Raw genomic sequence first — 10078 nt, forward strand, 5'->3', positions numbered from 1 at the left:
TAATGTATATGTGTACGAGAAAATAAATACGAAGTATATTTATACTAAAATAAATAAAAATTTTTAGAAGAATTAAATTTTTCTTTACACCTTTTCCCTAATTTACGAGAAAACCCGCATTACGAAAAATCGAAAATGTTTTTCGATTCTTGAGCTATTTACAATTATATATAAATACATATTTTATGTATATGTATATTTATGTAGATAATCCCAGACGGCACACCGGCTCGATTTCAGCCGGGCACCTGTGCACAAAATGGCGCGATTTTCACCTGCCGGGGGCTCGAGCCCAGGGCCTGCCGGCCGTGCTAGGATTCAGCCGATTTGCAAGATTGCAAGGGTGCGGGATTCGCGTTCTCATTGCGTGATAATACAAACACGGGTTTTTTCAGTAGTCAAAAACGCCAGATAAAGGTCAATCTAGGCAGCAATCGCCCTCAAAGGTCTTATTTATTAACTTATTATACTTTTGTCGGTAACAAGGGAGACTGCTACGCATTTGCAAAGTACTGCCACATTGATGCGACCCGCCCTGTGTCGCGCATGCGCGAGAAAAGTTGGGCTCAATCGAAGCACTGATTGGCCACATTAGTGTGATACCGTGCTGCCCTCTCAAAAACAGGCTGAATCCCAGCCCGGCCGACAGGCCCTGGGCTCGAGCCCCCGGCAGGTGAAAATCGTGCCATTTTGTGCACAGGGGCCCGGCTAAATCGGCCTGTCTTGGTCTCAACGCTGCTCCAAGCATTGTGTTTGCCCGTAACCTGCCGGGCAGGGGCTCTGCTAGCTGGGTCCGGCGGTAGGCTCGGTCAGACTGTGCTGTCTGGGATGTTATGGGACTCCAGGACAAAAATTATGGGAAAAAATATGTTGTTGAAAATATTGGAATGATTTATTTTGCAATGTAAATGTGGTTCAAATCCGATTTTCAATGAAATAATCAAGAACAGGAAAAATGACCGCTCACGTTGGCGCATGTGGCACTTTTCGTGACACCATTACGCTACCCATAGATTGTTTTTATTGTTGGGTCCTGTCAAATTTTAAGACAGCAATTCGACTCTTCGCGATGCGAAGTGCGTGCCACGTGGTTAAAACATGGGTTTCTTGGAGGATACGTTCGTGATTCTTGTTACGCAGGTGTAAATTTATTTCCTCTAGTATTCATACATATGCCGGTACTCATAGACGTTACACAATTAGGTTATGAACGATTAATTTTTCACATTCGAAAGATTCAACAATTGTAACCGTTGTCGCAGTTGACGATGCATTATCCTCGCTGCAAATAAAACGTCCAAAATCCTAGATTTCTAACTAAATATTGTACGATATTCCAATGAAAAAGTTCGATCGTTCAATAGTGTTCTAAGATTGACTGCAGTCGGAATTGGTCTTCGTGATAAATTCGTCGTTAATGTATTAAATATGATAGCAAATTGTATATTTACATGTAATGTATACCGATTGTATTCATGCTGCCGCAATAAATTGGTGGTTTCGAATTGTGTGGTTTATTTGACAAATTGCTATGTGTTTTTAGTTAATCTTTGTGTAACTAGATTGTGTATTGTCGAAGCTGTGCGAGTCTTTTCTCATTCATTCGTGTTACGCATTCCAGGTCATCTTCTTCTTAGGAGGATGGGTGTTTTTTGTAAAAAAATTGTTTCGAGATTACGAAGTCCATCACAGATTAGTGCAGTTAATTTTTTCCACAACATTCTCACTGTCCTGTACTATGTTCGAGCTAATTATTTTCGAAATAGTAGGAGTCCTTGATTCTAGGTAAGCAAGCGTTATCTTGTCCGATCGAGTAACATTTCTTGACGCCACGTTTCATTCAGTTCTAGATATTTTCATTGGAACGTCGGTCTCTATATGCTCCTATTTATGGTAATTGTGTTGATTCCATTTTATATAGCATATTTTATTATCAGTAATGTAAGATTCGGTACGTATTAATCACGAATGATCACAGGACCGCAGATTTTTATGCACTTATCGCTTGTACAAGTTTTGAAATATAAGAAAATGTCGATAGAACATTAATAGAAATTATGCTTTGCTCGGCGAAAGAAATTGGAGTTTGCATGAAGATCTTTGGTCCAACGATTCTACCGATATTGTCTGTTATCATCGCTAACTTCATGTTTTTCCTGCAGTAAGACTGAAACTAATAAGGCCGTTAACAGTCGTTGTATATCTCTTTTATCTGTATCTGTTCTGGAAAGTGGGAGACCCATTTCCAATCCTAAGTCCAAAGAAAGGCCTACTGTCTATCGAACAGGGTGTCAGCCGAATCGGAGTAATCGGAGTAACTGTGATGGCGCTGTTATCAGGATTCGGTGCTGTAAATTATCCGTACACCTCTATGGCCTACTTCATGAGGCCTGTAACATATACCGACGTGCAGGCCATAGAGAAAAGATTACTGCAAACAATGGATATGATCGTCGCTAAGAAGAAGAGAATAGCACTAGCTAAGAAGGGAGAAGTTGTAGGACATACCGAAGCACGGTCTAGACTGTGGGGCATGTTGGGCCCTTTGAGCGGTGCTAAGAGTAATCAAGAAAGTATGTTTTGTTATCTGTCGAATGTTCTCGAAAGATGGAATAACGCGTTGCATAATAGTGTGATCGTTTAGGTATCAAACAGTTGCAAACAGAAGTGACCGCCTTGGAAGAATTGTCCCGGCAACTGTTTCTAGAGGCGCACGACATTCAGAACGCGAGGGAACGTTTGGAATGGGCGGCTACTTGGCAAGGAAAATATTTCAACGTTTTGGGATACTTTTTCTCTGGTTATTGTACTTGGAAGATATTTATTGTACGTGTTAACATTGATCGATTAAAAGACCACGCAGGCAGGGCCGGCCTTCTCTATAAAGGGGCCTGGGTGCAAGAAACCATTTGGCATTTGGGGCCCTAAATTTTTTGTAAAGTAAAAAAAATTTACAAATACAGGGCGAGTCCGAAGAAACAGAACACCTAAATACCTCCGTTACCTTTCGATGTACAAAAAACCTTCTTAGGATAAAGTTACACACTGTTTGCAGGGCCACATGTAACGGTGTAAGGGAAAAAATTTTCGAGGTCATTTTTTTAATGAGATTTCAAGGTCATTGATATTTTTTTTAAATGGAGTGAGGTTTTTTTAATACATCAATCGATGCAGCAGGACATTCCTTATAAAAAAGTACAAACCTATGTATGTCGAAAAGTTAGTAGTTGACGAGATATTTCAATTTAAATAACTTTAAAACACCATTACTGTCGTACTAAGACGTTACACGAGTAAGTAAACGCTAACATCAATTTCAATTTCAATATCAATTCTTCAACATAATTTTCAACTTCAATTTTTCAATTTCAACTTTAATTTCAACTTCAATTTCTATTCTACCATTTCAACATCAATTTTTCAATTTCAATTCGTAAATTTCAAATCTTCAATTTCATTTTTAACGTCAATTTTTCAATTTCAATTCGTTAATTTCAATCGATCAATTGATCGTTCAATTGATCAACTTCAATTATCAACTCTTCAATTTCAATATCAACCCTTCAACTTTAATTTCAACTTCAATTTTAACTCTCCCATTACAACTTCAATTTCAACTCTTCCAGTTCAACTTCAACTTCTACTCTTCCATTTCAACTTCAATTTCTACTCTTCCATTTCAACATCAATTTTTCAATTTCACTTCGTTAATTTCAACGTCACTTTCAATATTAACCCCTCAATTTCAACTTCAGCACTTCAATTTCAATTTTTCAATTTCAACGTCAATTTTTCAATTTCAATTCGTTAATTTCAATCGATCAATTGATCGTTCAATTGATCAACTTCAATTTCAATTATCAACTCTTCAATTTCAATATAAACCCTTCAACTTTAATTTCAACTTCAATTTTAACTCTCCCATTACAACTTCAATTTCAACTCTTCCAGTTCAACTTCAACTTCTACTCTTCCATTTCAACTTCAATTTCTACTCTTCCATTTCAACATCAATTTTTCAATTTTACTTCGTTAATTTCAACTCTTTAATTTCAACGTCACTTTCAATATTAACCCCTCAACTTCAACTTCAGCACTTCAATTTCAATTTTTCAATTTCAACGTCAATTTTTCAATTTCAATTCGTAAATTTCAAATCTTCAATTTCATTTTCAACGTCAATTTTTCAATTTCAATTCGTTAATTTCAAATCTTCAATTTCATTTTCAACGTCAATTTTTCAATTTCAACTTCAATTTTTCAATTTCAACGTGAATTTTTCAATTTCAACTCTTCAATTTATACTAGCAAGTAAACGCTAACGTCTTAGTACTGAGTACTAGGAATTGAAAAACTGAAGTTGAAATGGAAGAGTTGAAATTGAAGTTGAAATGGGAGAGTTAAAATTCAAGTTGAAATGGAAAAATTGAAATTGAAAATGAAGTTGAAATGGAAAAATTGATGTTGAAATTGAAAAGTTCAATTTAACGAATTGAAATTGAAAAATTGACGTTGAAAATGAAATTGAAGATTTGAAATTTACGAATTGAAATTGAAGTGCTGAAGTTGAAGTTGAGGGGTTAATATTGAAATTGACGTTGAAATTAAAGAGTTGAAATTAACGAAGTGAAATTGAAAAATTGATGTTGAAATGGAAGAGCTGAAATTGAAATTAACGAAGTGAAATTGAAAAATTGAAGTTGAAAATGAAGTTGAAGAGTTGATATTGAAATTGAAGTTGAAAAATTTACGTTGTAATTGAAAAATTGAAATTGAAGGGTCGATATTGAAATGGAAGTTGATGGGTTGATATTGAAATTAAAGTTGATTTGAACGAAATGAAATTGAAAAATTGAAGTCGAAATTAAAATTGAAATTGAAAATACGCATAGCATCCGCCGCACCCCCCAGATGGCCGGCCCTGCACGCAGGATGCTTGGTTATCCATGTAATATTTTCATGCGTGGAATTTTCGCTTTTCAGTCGACGATCAATATTGTTTTCGATCGCGTGGGTAAAAAGGATCCCGTAACAAGGGCGATTGAAATTGCTGTTCACTGGATGGGATTTAACATCGACGTGACGTTTTGGTCGCAACACATTTCGTTTTACCTCGTTGGTTGTATCGTATTGACCTCCATCCGTGGATTACTACTAACTCTCACGAAGGTATGCTCAAGTAACAGCTTCTTATTCTGATAGAGTGGTCTTCGATATTTATTAAGTATAATGTGGTATGTACATGTTACATCAACATTGTAAAATACGATCGATACGTCGTTGGATCATCAGTCTTAGAAAATGCTTATTAGGCGGCTAATCTTATTCCGTTCTATTTCAGTTTTTTTATGCTATATCGAGCAGTAAATCGTCGAATATTATTGTACTTATACTTGCCCAGATAATGGTAAGAATCAGCTCTTCTCTAACGTAAATATTTTGTAGATATGTTTGTTAACGCTCTGTTTCTTTGTAGGGTATGTATTTCGTATCTTCTGTACTTCTAATGCGAATGAATATGCCAGCGGAATACCGTATTATAATCACCCAAGTACTAGGAGAATTACAATTTAATTTTTATCATAGATGGTTCGACGTAATCTTCTTGGTGTCCGCATTATCTTCTATAGTGTTTTTGTATTTAGCACATAAGCAAGCACCGGCGGAACGTGTTTAACATAATAAAAATGTTTTTTAATGAAATACGGCCAAGACTCACGCATTTTTTCTTCACCGATCCTTAATAACAGAATATTCTACGACTAAATCAATTTTTCGTTCGGGAATACATCCGTAGATGAAGACGGGCAAAATTACGAAATATATAGGCAATACAGGATTCGATATATAGATCAAGAAAGAATCTAAATATATTTTTTTAGAAACATGTTTATGACGCTTCTATTTCTAATACATTTAATTATTTTATCAAAGATGACGTTTATGATTATAAAGCTTCAGCGATCGTACAACGATTCTCGTTACTGCCAACCACTCGAGTAAACAGAAAAGATCTTTTCTCAATTCGCTAAAGTAATAAGTATGCCGTTTACATAATATATATATCTCTAGGTTGTATTCGCTCCGTTTATAGTATACAATGTCCCCCTGATCACAGACAGCTGAAAAGAAATGCGCGGATAAAAAGAAAACTGGCATTATTGTATAATTACTAAGGTTACGATGGATAGTTCTGTGATTCTAGTTAATTAATTCGATCGTCCATTCCTCCCCCATATTTACACCTGGCTTCCGCACGGTTAATACGTTATTATTTGGATTGTATTTGGCTTCCAAGGTAACTTTTCCCAAAGCTAAAACAGAAAATAATTCAGTAAACAAATTCGAACAGTCGATCATAACATTTAAATTACAAATTACTTACTGCGCGATGTCAACACGGCAGACGTCACGCCTCGTGACGGATTGGCAATGTCCACTCTCTCCAACCAACTTTCCGTTCGATACGAAGCTAATTTATCTATGAACGACGACGTCAGCTTGTTCCCTTCTAAATTGAACTTCAAATACAGATATTTTCCGTGGCGGTACTCGAAGCTGGATTCGTCGTCGATGTACAACGTGCCGTTCGCTTTGCCATCGGAATCGGCGATGACTATCAAAGTGTACGGATCGTTCTTCATGGGGACCGTGCTGCGACGTATTCTCATCTTGCGTGGAATTATAGAACCGCCTCGTTGGAACACCGGAATTTTGTGAAGGGTCACAGGAATGTTAACGGACCCTGCTTGGGCATAGGGTTGCATGGTATCTATATCGTACCAAGTGACTTTGCCCTCGCCAGGGAAGTAAACGTTAACGTCGGTGGTAGACGGTTGAAAAACTGGATGTACGAGAATGGAGTCTCCGACGAGTATCTCATCGTCGATGGTGTAGGTATCTGTCTCGGCGGGGTAGTGAGTCCACAAGGGTCGCACGACTGGAGTGCCGTTCACCTCGTGTTCTCGGAAGAGCGTGTACCAAAGCGGTAAATACGAGTATCTCATTCTGAACGCTTCTCGAACGATTTGGACGGTTTCCTCGTTGAACGTCCATGGCTCGCGACGTTTGGTCTCGATGTGAGAATGCTGACGGAAGAAGGGAAGCCAAGCTCCAGCCTGGTTCCACCTGATGAACAGCTCCGAGTCTGGGTTCTTGAAGAAACCTCCAACATCCGCGCCGCAGAACGACATACCGGCTACGGCCATACTGAGACACATGGGGTAGCTGATTCGGTAATGGTCCCAGTCGGCCGCGTTGTCGCCGGTCCACATAGCCGCGTAACGTTGCGACCCAGCGAAGAAAGATCTTGTTAGTATGAACGGTCGTAGAGAGCCTCCGGATCTTCTGAACAGAGCGTCGTACGTGGACATGTGGTAACGGAGTCCGTTGATGTTGTGGAGACTTCTGTGCTCCCAGCCACCATAATGGACCAGGTCCTTGGGCATGGTCATCTCGGGCCCGTTGAACACGCTTGGCTCGTTCATGTCGTTCCAAATATACACGTCGTTGGTAGTGCCGTGGAATTTGTCCAAGCTGTACTGCTCTATGTAGTACTCTCGTACTTTCGGGTCGAAGTAGTCCAAGTACGAAGACGATCCTGGCCAGCACCAACCCTCGTAGTCCTTCCCGTCTCTCGTCTTCACGTAGTATCCCAGTTTGGTCGCGTCGTTATGAACGAAATAGTTCGAATCGCGTTTGATATGCGGATCGATGATGACAATCAGCTTTCTACCTTTCGCAGTCAAGTTGTGGATCATTTCGATGGGATTCGAGAACTTCCGTGTGTCCCAAGTGAAGTACTTTTTGTTATCGGTGTACTCAATGTCCAGCCACATGGCGTCCAGCGGTAAGTCGTACATGTCGAAGCTGTCCGCGATTTGTATAACATCGTCCTGGTCGTTGTAATTCCAACGACTCTGGTGATAGCCCAGCGCGAACATTTGCGGCAACGGCGCGGTGCCTGTTAAGGTGGTGTATTGTTTGAATGCGTCCATAGGCTTAGGGCCCAACAAAAAGAACACATCGAGAACACCGTTCTCGGACATGAAGTGAGCATCAACTTGGGACTTCTTCGCAGAGCCGGATACAAAGTTCACGATGCTTTCTACCACGTTGTTGTCGGCGCTTGACAAAATGTCGATCCACGTTTCCGCCGCGTTGTGCCAGAAGACGCCGGTTGTCCTCTCCTTGCCGTGGGCGTAGAGGACAGGTATCGCTCCGTAAAGTGACATTCTCTCGTTGGTTTCATACTCGAACACATCCAAGTTGTACAGTCTGTACGGGTGAGATTGTTTCGTTGATTTCAAAGCGAAGGAATCGGCATGCTCCGGCACACCGTACGCGTGTTCCGCTCCGGGAAAACTGAAATCCAAAGCTATCGCTTCCGGACCGAAGGGTTTCGAGTCGTGATGAGCCTTGAAGTTTTCCTCCCATGCACCTGCGTCACTTTCTGCTCCGTCGCCTGGGAATTGACTGTCGCTTGGGACTTGAACGTTCTCTGCATTTTCTTCTTGTTCCGGTTTGCTGTCGAAAGAAATTGTGAGTTAGACAGAATTCAATGTATCGGGTAACTCTTGTTAGACATACCTGGGCTTTGCACGGTGATGTTCGAATCTCATGAGACCCCTGGCGTTCGCAGACACGACTAGCACATCTTGAGAATACACGTCTACCCTGAACGGCGAAGCGTGCAATATGGCTTTGTTCGCTCCGCTCTTTACAGTCACTTGATCCGCAGTTTTTTCAGCCAAAGTTAACTGATCTGTTTGAGGCTGGTCCTGAAGGGCAAATTCAGGTTCGTATCTCGGATGCAGTGGATTCTTTTCGTTGATATGAAGCCTGAACGTATTATCCTTTAACGCAGTTAACTGCAGTACGTACAGAACACCTGTGTCTTTGTTAAATAAGTCTGCGGAGACACTATGATCGTTGGAAACGATTGTGTCTATTAACAATTGGTAAGGCGACTTCCCGGGTTCAACTTTTCTGCAGCGTCTATCGGCACAATGTGAAAATAAATTGAATTAGATATTATATAAAAAGAAGCATGTCGCTGTATAACTTACCTGCAGAAGCTGCTTTGATCACATGTTTTAAACGTGTCTCTATTTACCGCATTCACGAAGAGAGGAGAACAGATTAACAAGAACAGTAGCCCCGACCTGTAATACACATTTCTAAGTATACAAGACATACTTATGGAACAGTGATAGTCGAAGTATTCGTTTTATGAACATTAATGAAGATTTTATTTCGGATAAATGCAAGGAGCGATGTAAAAGTGCTGGTATTATGTCAGCCTGGTAGAACGAGCTTTATAACGCTTCTAACTGACGAAATCGATCTTTAAATAGGTTCAGATGGAGAATATTGATTCTACAAAGAAATCGTCGCTAGCAAAGTAGCGCCGCGTGTCGTACTGTTCGAAAAAAAGTGCTGTATATTGAAAACGATGTTATCATGGACACGTCAGCGTGATAATTGTTCAAGGAAAAGAATAAACGTTAATAGAGTGAACGTTACTGGGAAGTGTTCATGACGGAACGTCCGGCGAAACTGGTATTTCCAGGCGGAAAATATCTAACTTGATATTTTGAAGGTTAAAAGACCGAAAATAATTAACTTACCGCACATACGAAGCCATGTTGAGAAGTAACATTCCCTATACCGCATTCTTGCTAATTCGAACGAGGCACAATCGAATTTTACAGATGGAGCTTTTGCTCGTTTGAATCGTCATCGGCAACTTATCATTCCGAACGCTAATGAAACATGTAAAATTGAAACGATTACGAAGGAAGTATGGTAATTTATCGGGAAAACATTTTTTTCTCCCGACTGTTCCGGTTTTTCTTTATTTCTCCGTGAATGGTAAGGTACTCGAGTCGAAGTGCGAGAAGAATTTTCAAATTTTCGCGGGCTGGAACTTCAACGGGCTCACCGGTTTCTTTAATCTTTTTAACGCAGTAGGTAAACGCGGAGTTAATTTTTTTCTACGGAAAATACAGAAGAACGCGTCGGTGTGGTGCATGAACAAAGGACTGGTAAATGTAAACCTTAGTTTTGTTTGAAATGT

General features: G+C 39.8%; 2 protein-coding genes across 3 annotated transcripts; one reads left to right on the forward strand and one right to left on the reverse strand.

Annotated features, from left to right (window-relative positions):
* The first annotated feature begins 628 nt into the window (after positions 1 to 628).
* On the forward strand, positions 629 to 5703 carry Gphr (golgi pH regulator). The gene is made up of 8 exons (XM_076443116.1): positions 629 to 1140; positions 1622 to 1785; positions 1845 to 1951; positions 2163 to 2573; positions 2645 to 2826; positions 4984 to 5169; positions 5342 to 5407; positions 5477 to 5703. Exons 1-8 carry the CDS (start codon positions 1099 to 1101, stop codon positions 5675 to 5677), a joined length of 1359 nt encoding a protein of 452 aa, XP_076299231.1. The 5' UTR covers positions 629 to 1098; the 3' UTR covers positions 5678 to 5703.
* On the reverse strand, positions 4984 to 9688 carry Gcs2alpha (glucosidase 2 subunit alpha). Of its 2 annotated transcripts, none has more exons than XM_076443114.1 (5): positions 9630 to 9688; positions 9069 to 9164; positions 8590 to 8997; positions 6386 to 8526; positions 4984 to 6314 (listed from the first exon to the last, which is right to left on the reverse strand). In XM_076443114.1, the coding sequence occupies exons 1-5, from the start codon at positions 9659 to 9661 to the stop codon at positions 6202 to 6204; spliced, it is 2790 nt and encodes a 929-aa protein (XP_076299229.1). In that variant the 5' UTR covers positions 9662 to 9688; the 3' UTR covers positions 4984 to 6201. The 2 variants fall into 2 exon arrangements, with proteins under 2 accessions (XP_076299229.1, XP_076299230.1); XM_076443115.1 differs by having other exon boundaries at positions 9526 to 9631.
* Between the last annotated feature and the right edge of the window lie 390 nt (positions 9689 to 10078).

The sequence above is a fragment of the Lasioglossum baleicum genome, chromosome 18, assembly GCF_051020765.1.
Source record: "Lasioglossum baleicum chromosome 18, iyLasBale1, whole genome shotgun sequence".
NCBI lineage: Eukaryota > Metazoa > Arthropoda > Insecta > Hymenoptera > Halictidae > Lasioglossum > Lasioglossum baleicum.